This window comes from Halichoeres trimaculatus, unplaced genomic scaffold (genome assembly GCF_033239565.1).
Source record: "Halichoeres trimaculatus isolate MK-OKI-2021-1 unplaced genomic scaffold, fHalTri1.1 fHalTri1_scaffold_6, whole genome shotgun sequence".
Lineage (NCBI taxonomy): Eukaryota > Metazoa > Chordata > Actinopteri > Labriformes > Labridae > Halichoeres > Halichoeres trimaculatus.
In genome coordinates, this window is record NW_027437184.1 from 30,239,719 (window position 1) to 30,257,191 (window position 17,473).

At 41.4% G+C, this 17,473-nt stretch overlaps 1 protein-coding gene across 9 annotated transcripts in view; it reads right to left on the reverse strand.

Annotated features, from left to right (window-relative positions):
- auts2a (activator of transcription and developmental regulator AUTS2 a) overlaps positions 1 to 17,473 on the reverse strand; it is a 607,281-nt gene that overhangs the window by 383,244 nt on the left and 206,564 nt on the right. The window contains exon 1 of one of the 9 annotated variants that reach the window (XM_074671765.1): positions 3,853 to 4,148. The exons of the other annotated variants lie outside the window; for them this stretch is intronic. Coding sequence (XP_074527866.1) covers positions 3,853 to 3,900 — 48 coding nt within the window. The 5' untranslated portion in view covers positions 3,901 to 4,148. Of the gene's footprint in view, positions 1 to 3,852; positions 4,149 to 17,473 lie in introns of those variants that run through there. 9 annotated transcript variants of the gene reach the window in all.

Below are 17,473 nucleotides of genomic sequence, written 5' to 3' on the forward strand. Positions count from 1 at the left end.
GTGAGACCGGTGGAGTCCTGTCATTTTTTCTCGACGCAGAAGCCTACACATGTAGCGTGACGTGCACCTCCTCACAAACAAACTACATTCTTGTGTTAATGCTGCTCCAATAGCAGCCATCTAGCCCAGACAGAGGTCACACTTAACACCATTGCAGGGCACCCAATGGGTGTTCAATTGCATTAGTCTGGTGTGAGTCAGGTTGCTGTTGGCCCTCTGTGGGTCTGCAGGCCCAGAGTTGACCCGCTGGGGGGTCCTGGCACAGGCTGAGACGACAAAGAGCCGTGAGCAGACACACAGAGCTGGACTTTAGTGCAGTGGAGGAATACAACCTCCTCCAGCCTCCCTGTCTCTGTCTCTCCTCAGGACACGAGCCCACACACAGGGGAAGCAATTACCCTTTCCCCAGAGTCACATGACCCCGGGTGCTTGACCCAAAAGCCACTGTGCTCCGTGCCCTTCTCACCCTTTCTCTGCAGAGAGCAGAGGAGGAAAGACAGGCACTCAGTCAAAAATGGCAGCACTTGTTTAAGGTCACTTCCTATCCGCATGCTGCTGAAAGCGTGCCTGTCAATCAGACGTAATCACACAGAGGCCGCCTGCTCCTCCGGCGGGACAGCTGGGAGCAGGAAAAGCCGACGGCTGCATGTGCCCTTCTTCTTCTTCCTCTCCTCCGACACACTCACCCGGCTTCTGCTCTAGCACGGAGACACACATCCTGTTCTTGTTTATACTGTCTTTTTACTGGGAACACAGACACGGAGGAAAATATAAAAGTACAAGAAGGCGAGGTCGCCTCAGAGTGAGAACGAGCGCAGACAGACATCCAGCACCGGATGATCAAGCTGTCCAATTTTCATTTAGTTCAAGCAGAAATACAATCTGGTTCTCTGAAATCAGTCCAAGTGATGCAAATGAGGCAGATTTCCAATTCACCAAGGCTTGTTTGAAATCATTTCAACTGTTAAATTTCTATTTCTCCGCTCTTTTTCTCACCAAAATCCCCCAAAATAGAAATCAAATAGTCTTCTTTTATCATTTTTCCTGTTAAAATCATTTCCAGTTAACACAAAAAACCTGCTTTGATCAAATGTGCAGATAAAATGTTCTCCAAAAACTCACTCACCAACTAAAACAGGATGAGAACTTGCTGAAAAGAAACTAAGAAGTGTTCTGAACTCCTCCCTCAACTTCTAACTCCCGCACTACCGTCATGGTTACTCTGACTTCACCACGGTGTCTTTGCTCAGCTTAAAACATTATTTTTTGGCTTTTTTGGCAGGCTGCTCCGATGACCAACACCACAGTGATGGTTACAAATATCTCTTTTAATGTCAAATAGTGGGTTTTGTGTGAAACAAAACACATCCCACACAAACAAAGTAAGAAGTTGATGTTCGGTGTTAAACTTGTGCGCCCTTTGTGAGGAGAAAATATCTCCAGCACAAGTTGTGATCACTGATTTGTTGTTTAAAAATTGACTTCTTCGAGTACATGGTAACACATTTTTGCGCAGAGTGTGATAGGAAGTTATTACAGAGGACCTGATTCAAAAGAGCAGCCTCCCACTCCTCCACCTCAACACGGCTGAAGCTCAAAATGGCAGAGCAGATAGAAACAGAAACCCTCCGGCACAAACAGAGACTCCTCTTAGGACACTCAGCTTTCTCTTCCACAAAAATAAAACAACTGATAGCCAAAAACTGAAAAAAAAAAGATGATACTAAAAAGCTTTAAAAGAAAATGTGTCGTAGAAAGCAAATTAGAGGTGTCAAGCCGTCCAGCTGATTGACGCTCAATGACCTCGATGGCTCAATGACTTAACTAATTAACTCACCGCAGTGTGATTGTTGCGTTAGCCGTTTTCATTAGCACCAGCTGCTAACGTGAGCAGAGAGTGAGAGCTGCTGGCTCAGAGCTTGGCTTTCACAGTGTAACGCCATCCGCTCACAGGGGAGAGACATTCGACCCCGTCACACAGTGTGACGGATCTGATGTCCAGATGATGACATCACAGAGGGAGAGGTCATGACCTTACTGGATGTTAAATTTTAAACAAGTGCTTGTCTACAATGGCCAGCTTCATTTATAGGGATATAAAATGCAGCCAACACTTTTATGGAACCCCAAAAGATTCATGATTAACATTTTATTTATTTTATCTCGTAATGTCATTTTTCATTAGAATGACTTTGTCCGTCAATCAAAGCCAGCGAGTCAGACCTCTGCTTGATCCCTTAAGATCGATTAGTTTCAGAGAGGTCTAGCTGCAGACCTCCACTCTCAGCTGCTTGAGGAGACTGACTTCTCTCCTGCAGCCATTCTGTCTCCAACATGTCGTGCTCTCCTGTTTTCAGCTTTTCAGTCTTCTCAGTATTAGTGATAAGTCTCCACGTTTGAATTCATCCTGCAAGTGCTGCTGTAATGTCTGTGTAAAGGATCAGCCAATCACTTAACTGGCTCCGCCTTATGTGCTTTAATTGAAAGACCAAGACATCATGCTGAAAAACGACATAAGGACATAAAATGGACTTTGTAAAAAAACGTTTTTTTTTTTTTTTTTTAATTTTATAAAGGCTTGGAAAATAAATTAAGTCATTTCTTTAATAGTATGAAAATGTTAAATAATCGAAATATTAACTATTTAATTGGAATAATTCATTATCAAAGAATGCTAAAACACATTTCATAATAGCATTGCCTTATTTCACAGTTTATCAAAATGGTATTTTTTTCAAAATGTTTTTTTTTTTTTTTTTTTAATTAAATTATGAGGCGTTGTTATGTATGGGGTTACATACACTTTGACCACAAATCTCTCTCTTTTATTTTACTCACCAAGCAGCTTTTTTTTGTATGGATCTTCTGGCTGTTCAAAAAGCTTTATTCTGATTGGTTGTTAACTTTCACAAGCATGAGTAACTCAAGAGACAAACTGATCACGTCATGTCAAATCAATTCGCAGAAAAGAGTTATGGCACATTTAGTTTCTGCTTGTTGACGCCTCAGACTGTAGAGTGAGGTAGAACCATTAGCCACTGTTAGCGTCATATTGATCAACAATGTGGCTAAAACGTGTTGTTAGCATGCTAATTCAGCAGGATAAACAACATGGATATTTTCATACTGTCCAACAATGGGAGAGGAGCAGGTGAGATAAACTTGAGATTAATAATCCCTACTAAGAAGCTTCAACCATGAGCAATGATGATGATGATGACAGCAGTGATGCTTCAGCCTCAGAGCTCAGAGAAGAAGCAGAGCTCGATGAGTACAGTTAAACGTTAACCTGACCTCAACAGACAGACAAAAAAATATATCACCCGAGGAACCACCTGGACTATTTTTTCTTTTTTCTATTACCCATACCTACCCACTCACTATACATTACATGGTTATGTAATCCACTCATCACTCACATACATTCATTTTAGATGTTTTAAGAGCTTACAGCACTTTTTTACTGCTGTACCTTTATTACTGACTGAATATGGAATGATTTGGACGCTTCTGAATTTTCTTAGTACCTAATGCATGAATCAGCTGATAAAAAGCAGCGAGCGTGAACACACTGCTGAACAGCTTTAAGTGCATTTCAGTTAATGAGCCAGCAGCGACTAAGTATGCATGTTATTCAAGTGTTTCCACTTAAGTAAACAAGCACTTTGCTACCATGCGATAAATTAAACACAACTGTCACAGTGTGTCAGTCAGACACTATTTCTAACCATGGATGCTCAGCCTCTGACATGGGATGAAGAATAAGAGGATCTTGTAAAGAAGAATTATGAGAATCAGATGTTTTGATATTTGTCAGATCACTCAGAGTGAAGGAACCACACATGGACTCACCTTCTCGTTGTATTTGAACTTGACATAAAACCAGCTGGACTTGATCATCCTCCCGCCGTCTGTTCCTGACTGATTCAGCGTGCCGGAGGAAAGACTCGAAAATGTTTCTGCTACTTTATCCTGCTCGTCTCTCTGCTCCTTCTTCCTCGCTTCTGTCTCTGATTTCAAGCCTCTGAGTCTGCAGCCTTTTTCACTCCCTCGTCTCGGTGCTGTAGTGCTGTCGGTGGGTTCAGTGTGTGTTCGGTGCGTGTGTGTGTGTGTCGGGCTTGGACGGCTGACAGAAGAGCTCCTCACATGGGCTTCAGCTGTGGCAGATGCCAGCGGAGGAGAAGCAGGCGAACTCTAAAGGCTGAAGCAGTCACCTCCCTCCCTCCTCCCTCTGACTCTTCTGTCCATCCTACTCACTCTGTTTCTCTCTTTCTCCTTTTCTCTCAACGTTTTCTTTTTCTCACCCTTCTTTCACTCGATGTCTCCCCCCAGTGCCTCTACTTCATGCTCCCTCGATCTGACCTCATTTAACCCCCTTCTGTATCTATTTCAATCTCTGGTTCCTCTGCCCTCTGTAAGTCACACAGTCTGCTTTATTATTTCTGCAGACAGACGACCCTGATGCTGCTCTGACCCCAAAGGCTCAGTGTTTCCATGAGCCAAATAAACTCTGACGGCTGAACAAACGCGCCTTCAAAATGCTTTGTCAAATCCACTTATGTCGAGTTCAGGCTGGATTCAGCTCATCTCTGGATGACGGCTTCAACTCACCCACAAATGTTGCAAAACCAAACACTCTTAGACAGTGTGCTTTTACTACAACATGATATTGTGAAATAATTCAGTGGATATGTCCATTCACATCAAAAGATAACCACTGATGACTGTGCTAGCACTTTTGGTTTCAGAGTAAATTTACTGTAGGCTCTATGCACAGATTGCTCCCGCAATGGCGTGAAGTGGCATGTGCATTTCCAGCCACTGGTAGAAGCAGTTGAAAGCGACATTAGATGGTGTTATGATGGCAAAGGTTAAATAAATAAGGTGTCTGCTAGCATTGTCCAGGTATCCAGTACAACACCACGTAGCAAGTCGTATAAAGACTTTAAACTCTACATGTTTTTATTTCTTTGGAGCTTTGAAGGTAATTCACTAACACTAGCTAGCCTAAGCTAGAAGACTTGCTTTCGTGTTTCACGTTAAGAGCTTCAGGTCAATCATACTTTAAAGCAAGATAAATCATGTGTATACCTCTCACTTCATGTGTTTGTACTTTTATTAAAGTATAAGGTAAAAACTGGGCTATAAAAGGTCTCCCTGAGAGCCCACTGATACATAACTCTCTTACAATATATATGCTAGCGGTTAGCATTCAACGATTAAACTCAATTTTTCCAGCCAAATTTCAACTTTCATTACTGAACACACAAACAAGTGTAATACTCGCGCACAAGAGAACCTTTTGTAATCTATTCAACATGTTATATAGCTCTTAATCTACAAAAAAAAAACACTGTAGAGCACCTGGCGCTAGCGTCTAGCCTAAATAAAAGGGAGTTTATACAGTTCCTGAATTGTTTGTAACATGTACTTTTTCCCAGTCAATCCGTACTGTCTGTCAAACATTTTTAACATTTCTGGCTTCAACCGTATTGAAGGGCTGCATTTCTTTGGCAATGTAGCTGTCTTTGAGCGCACACCATTTGGCGCTTTTATTTCTATTTACTTTGCCGACCAAAAGCCTCAGTAAGAGTGGATTGTCAAAGAACAAGGCTCCGCTGCACCTCTTCTTCTTCTTCTTCGTCGCCACTATTTTCAAACAAATGCAACATATCAGCTCGTTGGTGTTCATGAGCTCACACTTTGTTCATTCTGATAAAAAACAAAACATTCCCACACTGGGACTGTGGCAGGTGGCTTAAGAACCTTATCTTTGTGCCATCACTCATATTAGCGTGTGTTTCCTCCTTACCCCTCAGGACGCTCGCTTCAGCTCTCTCCGTGTGTACGCGCGAACAGTCCCTTCTTCACCCCAAAGATCGCATTTTTGACAGATGCTCACTCCGCTATAAATCTGCTATAGAACCTATGCACCCCGATGTTAGGAAAGATAGACGTAGTGAGCCATCTTCTCATTCAGCCTCTTTGGTCAAAAGAGAGGAGGAAAACAAACATGTATGCACCTGTCAGTTTATCAAGGCTGGCAAACTTACCGAGGACGTTTTTATTTATCGTTCAGTTAATCGATTTATTGATTATTGTGACAGGCCTATATGCTAGTGACTAGAACACGATAAAACTTCATTTTTCCAGCAGAATATCAGCTTTCATCCCTGAACACACAAACGTGTAAATTCCTCACAAAATATTCATTTTCAGTCCATTCAACATATTCTATCTCTCCTATGCTACACAACAGTGGTTTGGAGATGGCTGAAAGAGCTGTCATCCTGTCTTGAAAAAGACACTAATTTACCATCACACGCAACTTTATTACTTTATTAGTTTGCTTAAATCGCTGCTCTAAGTGGTACAAAGATTAGATTAAAGGGGAAAAATCGCAGAAAATTTGCATGTTTGGTTTTGTTAGGCATTAGACTCCTGTACCATTAAAACAGGATCATGCATGTGAAACCATGTTCACTCCTAAAATCCCCCTCACCACAAAAAAGCAGACAATGAGCATTTAGAGACTGATTTGTGCTTCAAAGAAGAGCAACAGTAAAGGTCAAATTGATGCTTTTCATTCACAACATGAGACAAATAAATGCATGATCACTGTGATAACCATGGATTATTATTCAGGATATCATCACAAAATCAAATTTCCCAGCTAATGTTTGTCCATGAAACCACAGATCAATGTTTGTTTTTTTTTCTCCTCTCAGTTTGAAGTAGACTCAGTGAATTATGTTTGTTCCTTTCCTGCATCCCTGTGGGTAAATTTAGTCTTAGTCTTAGTTTAATCTGCTTTAGTTTACTGTTTAATGAGTCGTGTGTTGCCGTTGAAAACATGTGTCTTTCTGATATGAATCTGTCTTGTTATAGGTACTTGAAGAACAAACTGATTTAATCATAAAGAGTTTTTCGAAACTTAAATGTCTGTGTTTTTTAATTGGCTAAACTTCAGCAGATTAACAATCTGCACTAGTAAGGTGTGAACAGCTCTTCTCTGCAGGGTCAAATAAACATGAGACTAGAATTTCATAAATGTAACCATTAAAATGGAAGTTGATATCAAAGGTTTGTGCACTTCAAGCAATATGTGTGCTGAAACTATCAGAATGCAACCACACATGGTCCGATAAAACTGCACCAACTGAACTAAGCACAGAAAAGGAGGAAAAGTGTATAAGGTAAATTTTTTCTTTGTTTTTATTTTACTTGTGAAGCACATGCATTTGTAGGATGAGCAACAGAGCTGAGTATGTGGGTTGTGCCCATGACAAATTTGCCAAATCTTCCCTGCCAGAGCCAAACAGCTTATTTGCAACGTTTATGTAGAACAGTCTGTTAACTATTGACAGTAACCCGTCCCTCATAAGTCACACAACCTCCCATATTAACAATATTAGATCATTTTCAAAGAGAAGGCAATCTAACACAACACAATTATAAACATGAACCCTCTAAATAAGGGAAAGAAAGCAAAATGTCAAACTGACTGATTTTTTTAGTACAGAATGAGGACTTATCTAACATTCAGCTTTAAGGATCATGCTCAGACAGAGAGCAACCAGCAGCATGTTGTTGTTGTTTTTTACTCTCTGCAAATGTCAAAACCATTAAATCAGCACTATGATTACATCACAAACCACACTTTGGCTTGTGATGTAGTTCATGGAATGTTTTGCTTCGTCTACATCAGAATAAGTCAAATTTCTAAAGTATTTAAAATTCAACGTCAGCTCCAGTCCGCCATAAGCACATAAATCAGGGGCTGCAGTGTTTGTTTGAACAAATGTAGTTAGAATAATGAAACCTCTGAGTAAACAGAGTCGGTAGGGTCTCAGCAGGGTGCAGCAAACACAGGGAGCTGGACCTTTAAAAAGCCAGCAGCCTGCTGTGAAGCGTTACGTTCTTAAGAGCCTCAGCAGAGCAGAGACCAGGGCCACCCAGACAGTGTTTACGTTCTGCCACTCCTCTCAAAGCACAGGGTCTAAATCCCATACACACTACAGCGCTGTGTGTATAATCATGTCATCTCTGGCTGTGGCTTGACATGTCTGTTAGCTCTGGTGAGCTCCTGGATCCCACAGGATTTAGACAACTTTAACATCTTCTGAGTTACACTAGGGACAGCCTCAATCACTGGACAGCAGAGGGTTAAGGTTGGAGGATTCAGACTCCTTAGTGCCACAAGATCTGGCATCCAGGGACTTACAGGGACCTTTATGATCATGAAAACACAAAGAACTAACACTTTGGCTTGATCACACCATAAACAAACAAGACATATTTCAACATGAAGAAGTAGTTCTTACACCATACCCGACATAAAAACCTGTCCTTGAGAAACTTCCCTTTTCCTGACGCTATTATAGTACTTCAAAGTTCTAACTGTCTACCAGCACAGCCTCTGTTTCAGGCTTGAGCTCAGTCCAAACCCTGATTACTTTCAGAGCTGACTTTGAACGATTGCAAGGGCAATGAATCATGAAATTGAAACACAATTATTTACAAGTTTAGCTAACAAAAGCTAACTTTTTGCCTTACTGTCAAATGCAAAAGTATAATATGCTTGCATTGGATATACAAACAAAGTTAGCAGATTCAATCAGTATTTTTTGAAGGATTCTCATTGAGTTTTGACAAATTAGAATCAAGTATTTAACACAGCCAGGTATGGAGGAAGAAAGTTGGTTAATAAGATAAGTTAAAAGATAGGAGTTGTGTATTAGTGAGTGTACTAAAAGACATATAGGACATGGTGTGCAGATCAATACTGAAATACTGATACTTCCAATACCAGCTGTCTATGCTCTAAAATCCATCCTAAACCCAAAATATCTATACTTTTGATACTTCAGTCATTTGAGGTCCTGTAAATCATGAACGGGAACACAGTGAAAAGTCACCAAACTGGTGAGAACATATCTGAATGATACGCCGTTCAGTGGGACCTACTTTTTCTTCTGCCTGGCAAAGTGCATAATGTGCAAGTGCAGCTGCACGCTGTTCAGTCTGTCACTCACTCAGCCTATAGCCTGCAGTTTGTATAGGACAGAATTAGTCGTAAAAGTAGTAGCAGAAATTAGTCGTGTGTAGGGCTATTTTAGCTCCACAAACAGCCAAGACGCTGCTTGTGATATTTTATGAAAAAATGCCAGGACTTGCAACACAACAATCTGGTTAAAAACCTTGGTTTGAATCACAAATAAGAATACAAGGCATTGATGATGAGGGGAGCAGAGGAGGAGATCTAAGCGTCAGGTGCTGCTACGGTGAGACAGACGTCTCTGACTGAGTCCTTCAGTGCTGCAGACAGACACCATCCAGACACAGAAGGAGAAAATGTGGAGCTTTTAGAGGTGATAAGCATTGCTGCTATTTTTTGAATAAATAGGTATGGTCATGAAATAAGTAACAAAATAAAATATGCTTCAATGAATAACTACGTGACTTCACCTGGAGTAATAATATGTGTGTAAAGGAGATAATCTCACATAGGCAAAAAAGCCCAGATCAGGGGTGGCCAAACAGTCAGGGTCCAAGAGCCACGCAAATTACCGTGGTACTACAGAGAGCCACATCATGCATGTGGTCTTACAAACACACTTCCTCTCACACATTAACAAAATGACATAAAATGAAAATTAATACATTTCCAATTTTCAAAGCGATCTATTGTGTTTGTGAATGTGTTTAAATTCCTACCAGAGAAGAGAAACTGAAACTTAAGTATCAATCTGTACACCCAAATATTGATCAATACTGATCCCAATGTTGGCATCAGTATAACAATATCTTAGATTGATCGGCACACCGCAATTCATAACTTTATTAGGGCTGGGCAACGATTAAAACTTTTAATTGTAATTAATCGCATGATTTCCCTGATTAATCATAATTAATCGCATTGTGAAAGCGCCATAACATCTGTCATGCAAACACTAAATCAGTACTTGTTATACAGTAAAAGTTAAATCACATATTAAGTGCAAATCAAATTTACAAAATGTAAATACAAAATTAAAGCTTATTGCCACTGTCAGGGCATTAAAGTGATACTCCGGGATGGAACAAGTTGGGTCCTATCACAAGGTTTAGGGCAGAAATTACCCCTACAGCAGTGTTTTTGTGCAGCAGAAGCCCAGGGCGCTCACACCGAACACCCCCTCCCTGCTCGTCAGACGGTTTCCTCTGCATTCAGACAGGACCATATTTTACTTGACCAAAAACACAAATAATCGGACTCCCACCGAAAAACTCTGATATCGGTCTGCATTCACACTTTATTTAGAGAATTTTCAGCGCGTTACTTTCACACAAAAACACCGCTAAATAAGGCTCTAGTTCTCATCATGTCTCTTCGTCCTGGCAGACTACCTGCGTTTGTTTATATCTGGCACGCCGTGCGCACGGACTGAAATACTAAGCGGCAAGCACCTTTAAGCTCCGTGGCGTTTCCCCTCTTCTGCATGCTTGTTTTGGTTACTCATCGTGTTTTTCCACCAATTTCACTTCCGGTTCCGCCGTGGTCAGCAACAGACATTTGAGCATGTCTGTGCTGTGTTGCATGTGAGCAACGCGTACTAATGTGCAATAAAATATTCAACAGTGTTGATAGATTGATGGGTTAACGCGAAAATAACGCGTTAACTTGCTCAGCACTAAACTTTATAAATACATTTTTATGAATGGATCAAAGAGCCACATGTGGCTCGTGAGCCACAGGTTGGCCACCCCTGGCCTAGATTAATTCAGGAAAGGTTCCTAAAGAATTGATCATTTAAAGTGGATTACAAACACCAGGTGTCATTAAATTACACAGAACAACTGCAATAAAATGTTCATGATTGGTTAAGGAAAATATCTTCAACAAAACATGAATAAAAAATGAGATTTTTATCTGATTTGATTTTATTTGCTTTAACTGTTGAATAAATAATTCAAAATGTAGGTATTGACAAACTTGTGAAATTATTATGGCATTTGTTTATTTAAGTAAATATTGTACTGGCAAATTTAATTCAGTGATATGACTTATAATGCACACTTTTTTTTTTTTGTAAGATTTCCCAGACACATTACGTGTATTTACACTAAGTATCGTATCAGATCAGTATCACTGATACCAGCCTGAATTTAACTCAGGATTATGTGGGCATGTTGTCGCTGCAAATGATGAGGCTAATAACCTGCCTCAGCTCTTTATCTGTTTCTGGTTGGCCAAATGTCAGGTTGAGTCCGCAATTTACCAAAAGGTAAAAGGTAAAAACCGCAGAAACTAATAGTTGGCTTCAGATGAACTAAAATCATGTTTTTTAAATTCAAAACAACACAGATATAGGCTATCTTATGTGTTTCGAAGATATGGAAGCACCATTTTCCAGTCTACAGCCCAGCAGGTAAACTTCATGTTCCGACTATTTTTGTTTTGTGATTCCCAGAAGCCTCTGACCCCCCCTCCCTCTACCTCTTTGTATCCTTTCACTCTGAATCCTCTCTACAGAGGCCAGCAGTAAAGTCTTGTCAGGTGTGCTTATCTCCAGCTGACGGTGCCGTCACAAGAAAAACAAACAGCAGGTTTCCTGGACTCGGGGTTGCTGGCGGCCAGCTCTGTGTTTTGGTGCGTGGGCTGTTTTACATCCCCGCTCCGCTCCTGTTTTCCTCCTCCTCCTCCTCCTCTTTCCCTCCCTCTCACGTCTTCTCACTTTCCTCTCTCCTTGCGTCACCCACGGGGAGTTTGTAGTGCTGTAATGCTAAGTGACAGCCCGCCTGCCTGCTCACTTCCCACATACATGCCTACGCCCGGCCGCGTCCCCCATGGCCGCGGTTGTGCCCGGATAACAAAGCCGTGAGAGCTCAGAGGGATGGAGTCGACAGAAACAGAAAGCAGCAGCTCTGGGTTTCACTCTGTGGCCTGGTGCGTGTTTAAACACAACAGAGTTAAACAAGGGGAAGAGATGAGGTCATTGCTCTGGATATAATGAGTTAAGCAGCATGTTACACACTTGCTGGAGATTATAAGGTTATCTTCTGATCTCTGGTTCAACAGTTAAACATAGCGTGCAAAGAGATCACATCAAAACAATTAACTTCAGGGCAGCAGAGAGGAAATACACGAGGTTAGGGTGCAATGTTTCTGCACGGCTTTATCAGCAGGCAGGAGGGGAGGAACCGCTTTTCATGCTCCACTTTTTGGACAAACATCTAACACAGCGATGCGTCTCCAAGGTGTGTGCCGTTTGATGATATGCTCCTTTTGATTCCTCCCCTGCTGCATCCCTCCGTCCCACAGGGCTGAACAGAGAAACAGCTTCAGAGGCTCCGCAGAGGCCTGGAGCTGCCTGTCTGCACACATGCATCCCCGCTGGAGGCGCCGCTCCTCCAGGGAGGCTGACACAGACCTGTGTGTGTGTATGCACATTTCTTTTTGTGTGTGTGTGTGTGGACATGCCCGTGTCTATGCACACTTGACATTGTTGGCTGTAAATGTGCATCCAAGCGTGTTGTTGTGCCTGACACATGTAGACATGTGAAACAGAGAAGTATCTTGTTTGTTTTGCTCGGTTTAAGCGAGCAGCAGACTCCTCTCCTCTCCCCCCTCCTCTTCTGTGTCTTCCAGCTGCAGGAGCCCAGATGTTCAACCCCCTGCCTCGAGGAGCTACAATACCTCAGCCATGCTCCAATTTTCCATTTAAGCCTGCTGGCATGAGAAATAGTTAGCGGAAACACAAAGCCTTCCTTCCTGCAATGAGAAAAAAAAACAGTTCTTCTTTAAATGCTCTTGGAGGACGCTGTAATCTTTAAGCTCTCTGGGGCTAACGCTGCTTTGTTCTGTTAAATGCAGCAATGTAAGAGGGAATAGAGACTTAAGAATGGGCTCCTGGAGGAAAAGGAAAGACATATTTCTTAGTTTGTCCCCTCTACATTAAGCCTCCTCCTGGATTAAAAAGGTTAAAAGAGAGAGGAAAGGAGGTACGCCTGCTCCTCTCCGGCTTCCTCTGCTCTGTAATTCTCCTGCACGCACACGGAGCCAGTGGTCCGACACGGCACGACACGCCGAATGTTTCCTCTCTTCCTCTCCACGGGCTGTATTGGCCGGCAACACAAAAGGCCATTTCCTGCTCTTTACACACAGATATTAGATAAAACAGCTGACTCTCTGATGGAGAGATAAGACAGGACAGAGTTACGTCCAGGAAATCTTTCAGACACCCCCCAACCTCTCGTCCTGCTAATACTGAGGATTAGAGCTCCAGGCTACCTGAGCGCCAATGACTCACCCTGTGACCCGGTGAGGCGACTCATATTAAGGTTTAAGACGAGCTGTAATAACTTGTTTTTTCTTTCTTTGGGGATGGAAGACAGAACATAGAGTTCCTAATTTTAATTTAAAAAAGTGTGTTTAATGGGAACTCGAGCCTCTGGAATCAGAGCTTCAACAGAGAAACAATGACTATTTGTGCAAACTACAACTAAGGTACTGTTCACACTATAATAAAATGTTTTCAACTTTAATGTGGCAGACTTTGGATTATAATGTCACTGTAAAACCCACGTCAATGCATACTCTCACATGCTCAAAGCTGTCTGTTCTAACAGTAGCACAAGAACTATACCAGATCTTCACGAGACTTACTTAATGCATAAGGATCTCCTTATGACACGTTGGAGGGGCGGGTCCATAGACTGTATAAAACATGGACGTAGCATCCACGACATCACCTGTCTGTTCCTGAAACCGTAAAATGAAGCCGATCTCCAGACACAGCCACATTTGTTATGACGCTGGCTGTGAGTTTTTCTTCGAGTAGCTACAGGCCACCTGGCGGTCACGTGACCTGGGCCGTGCCTCTGATTGGAAAAAAAAAAAAAAAAAAAAAAAAAAAGATCATAATAACTTCTAAACCGCAGAGATAGAAAAAAAAATCACTCTCCGCACAGTGTGTGCCGATAGTGAAATCAGCGTTTTCGACCCAAGCCGTTTATTGACCCAGGCTGTAAATGTGTTTTTTAACGCCGTAAAAGTCAGTTTTTATGGCTGGATGTGTACACGACTTCCAGTCTTTCTGCAGCCAGCCTGGAAGAACAGCAACTTTTAGCACTCCCACATAGGCTTCATTTTTACTAGCTGGACGTAGTCCCTTGGGCGGACCTCAAACACCTCGGTCGGCCCATAGTTAGGCTCCTGACAGGCCAATCAGAGGGATGTGGAGCCTTCAGGCTGTATCATGCTTTCCACACTTACATGACATGCATAATCAGCATGAGAGAACCTGCATGGCTTTTCTACTTGTGAACACGCCACGCAGTGTCTGTTGCTAAACTGCAGGGGGTGGTGTATTGCTAATGCACAAGTTTTTACACTGTTTTTATTTTTTTTTTTATTTTTTTTTAGCCAATTGCACTTCTATGCTGAGTTTGGTCACATTTCCACACCAGGAATTATTCATCAAACCCTGATCTCTGTGTGATGAGTCATATCACTCCCCAAGCTGCCATCTCAGATCGTTTGACACTGACCACCTGACCCCCATCTCCAGAACCATGCACTGTACTGTTGGCAACAAACCCTCTTCAGCTGATGCCCCAACCCTCTGGAACTCCCTTCCACTGAAGGTCCCCCATCAATATAATACGTCTTCTCTCTGTTTTTGTTATATTTGTTTCTTTTCTGTAAAGCGTCTTTGAATATCTTTAAAAAGTGCTATATAAATCTGATTTATTACTATTATAATTTGTAGTATCTTTTGTACTTCCGACACTAGGGGCTCCGGCTCATCCGTGTGTCTCCACGTGGAAGTTAGAAAGTCCATGAGGTGCGTGGCTCAAAAAGTTTTCACTTCAAAAGGACCAAGCAAGGGACTGTAAAATGGCATCATTCATCCGCTCAGCAGCACGGGCTTCCCGTACACATCAAGCATCAACCCAGCATTATAGAGATGGCAGCTGAAACAAAGTGTTTCAGACAGAGGCTGAAATCATAACATCAGAGGGAAAAAAATGGGGGTACTAAAAAGACATTATAACAATGAAAAAAAAAAAAAAAAAAGTAAAATACCCCCTCTTTAAGTTTTATTGCCACCTAAACCAAACCCTCTTTCTACAGCCCGTCCTGTTATGCATGTTTAAGTATTTGTTCATTGATTTGATTATTGATTTATCTCTGATGCTGTTTTCTGCTCACCAGCTCCAACATGTAACTCAAATATAAACTTTGAATTCTGAATCATGCCCACTTTAAACTGGCTCCACAGTAACTTGTATACGTGTCTCCTCATCAATCAGCTGATCATGTTTTTGTGGACAGAGTTTGGCAGTGTCATGGTGAGAACAAACAGGGCCACTCCAGAAAGCAGAAAGTGATCCTGACGACTTATCATCTCAGTAACAGCAAAGCAAGTTCAATCCAAAGAAACAGCAAAACTACAGAGAAGACTTGAAGTTCATAAACTGTATTTGCTTCAAAAGTCGCCAACAAGAACGGTTAAAAATCACCTGAGTCTCATTATCATTGATGAAAAGAGGGTAAAGAGAGAAGGAAAAGCTGTTTCACACGTCTTTGCACTCTATTGTCCTGTTGTTGTTTTTTTCTCTGAGTGTGTCCTTGGATGCTTGTCCTCAGTTTCCTTGATTGCTTTGAGGCGTCTGGTTTTCATAATTACTGCCTGACTTAAATTATTATCATTAACATAATGGCGCTGCCGGGTAAGCACAGTCAGACAGAGAAGAGGTTTATAGCCGTGGTAGAATGGTTTGCTCCTGGCTAAAAACTCAGCATGTAGAGGTGATTTCAGCAGTGATGTTTAGCTCATAGATTTTTAGTTTAGCATGCAGAGCACAGACTCCAACTGATCGGTAATAAACACACAGACCTGTCTGGAGCTAAAACATGATGAAAGGTCAGGATGATAAAGTTTATACATTTAACTCCAGGGTGTGTAAATGTCCGGACAAAGTGGACTGGCAATCTGCCATTATAATTCATTAACACATAAAAAAAGAGAGGGAAGGTGATAAGCAAATCCATTATCATCTGTCATCCTGGGGACCTGGATTATATGACCACAACAAAACCCACTGAGCAACAGACAATGCTGGAACAACTTCCACCTTCTTTTCCTGGTGCATCATTTAACTCAAACGCATCCCTAATACAAATTATTCAAGAGGCCACACATGTTCCACTGGCTTTCTCTTTAAAAATTGTCTGGATGTGTATAAATCATCATATTGACCCAAATATAAGACAAGTTTTTTTTCTACTAAAAATAATGTGTAAAGGGGGGTTTGTCTTATTATCAGGGTCTAACCATTGAGACATGCTAATAATTGTCTAGGGTGGCTACAACTGCTACAGCAGAGAGTGCTAGCTTTTTGTAAAGCCAGTGACCTCACTGTGGCTGTGGTGATCTGTCAGTCACAGCTGAGACACAGTGACAGGAGCTATGGACAAGAAATGAGAAACATAGAGATGCAGAGAATTTTTTCTTGAGCAAAATGGATCAAAAGTTTGGCAAGTTATCAGACAACTGAGGCAGAGTTATGATGACATTTTTAAGATAATGATAGTTAATGAAGCAGAGGCGTTAAACAACTGTCAGGCAGCCAAAAAATATAAAGTTACAGAGTGTCTATGTCCAAAGATCTTGTATTGAAAAAGAGCGTAAGAAAAATGCAAACTGTAAAAGGAAAGCGTATTGTAATTCTTTAAAGAGACCATTTCCAAGAGAGTGACAGGAAAGTGTGTGAGTTCGGCGAGAAACGTAACAAAGGCACGACCATTAACAGAGCTGTCATCAGAATTGCATTTGAAACACAGACATTAGTGACGGTATTTAGAGCCAAAAAACAGTCTTTAACTATTATTTAAATGTTTCTCTCATAATTTCAATTAAATAAAAAAAGTTTCTTTGAACAAAGTAAATTTTGGTTATCAGAGTCTTTTTCTGAAGATTAGTCTCGAAATTAGGGGGGTCATCTTATAATCAAAAATGTTATGGTATTATACCTTCTAGAGCAGCCATTAAAAAACAACAACAACAACAACTATCTGGATATAAATCTGTACACCAAAATGTTTTACTGCTAACTTTAGAAAAATCAAAGTTTAAACTTTAGGAAATCACGCTCATAGGAAAATGCTTAGAGTGCATTTTACATTAGAATTCCCCAGCTGTTTGATAGTATTGATCGTGATTGGTCAAAACCCAATAACAAAAGTGACTACATCTCAACAGTAAAATTACGCTAGGGACAAACTGAACATAAGAAATTAAATCAGTTCTTAGGAAAGAGTGCAGCCAAATGACCTCTGCTGGGTGAGTGTCCACCCCATGTTGGTCTCAGAGTAAAGGAAATAATGACAGCAGCACAGACATAAGAGCAGACTGAAGAACTACTAGACCCCAAACATCCTAACGCAGAAAAGAGGACCAGCGTCCTGTCCTGCAATCCAGACACG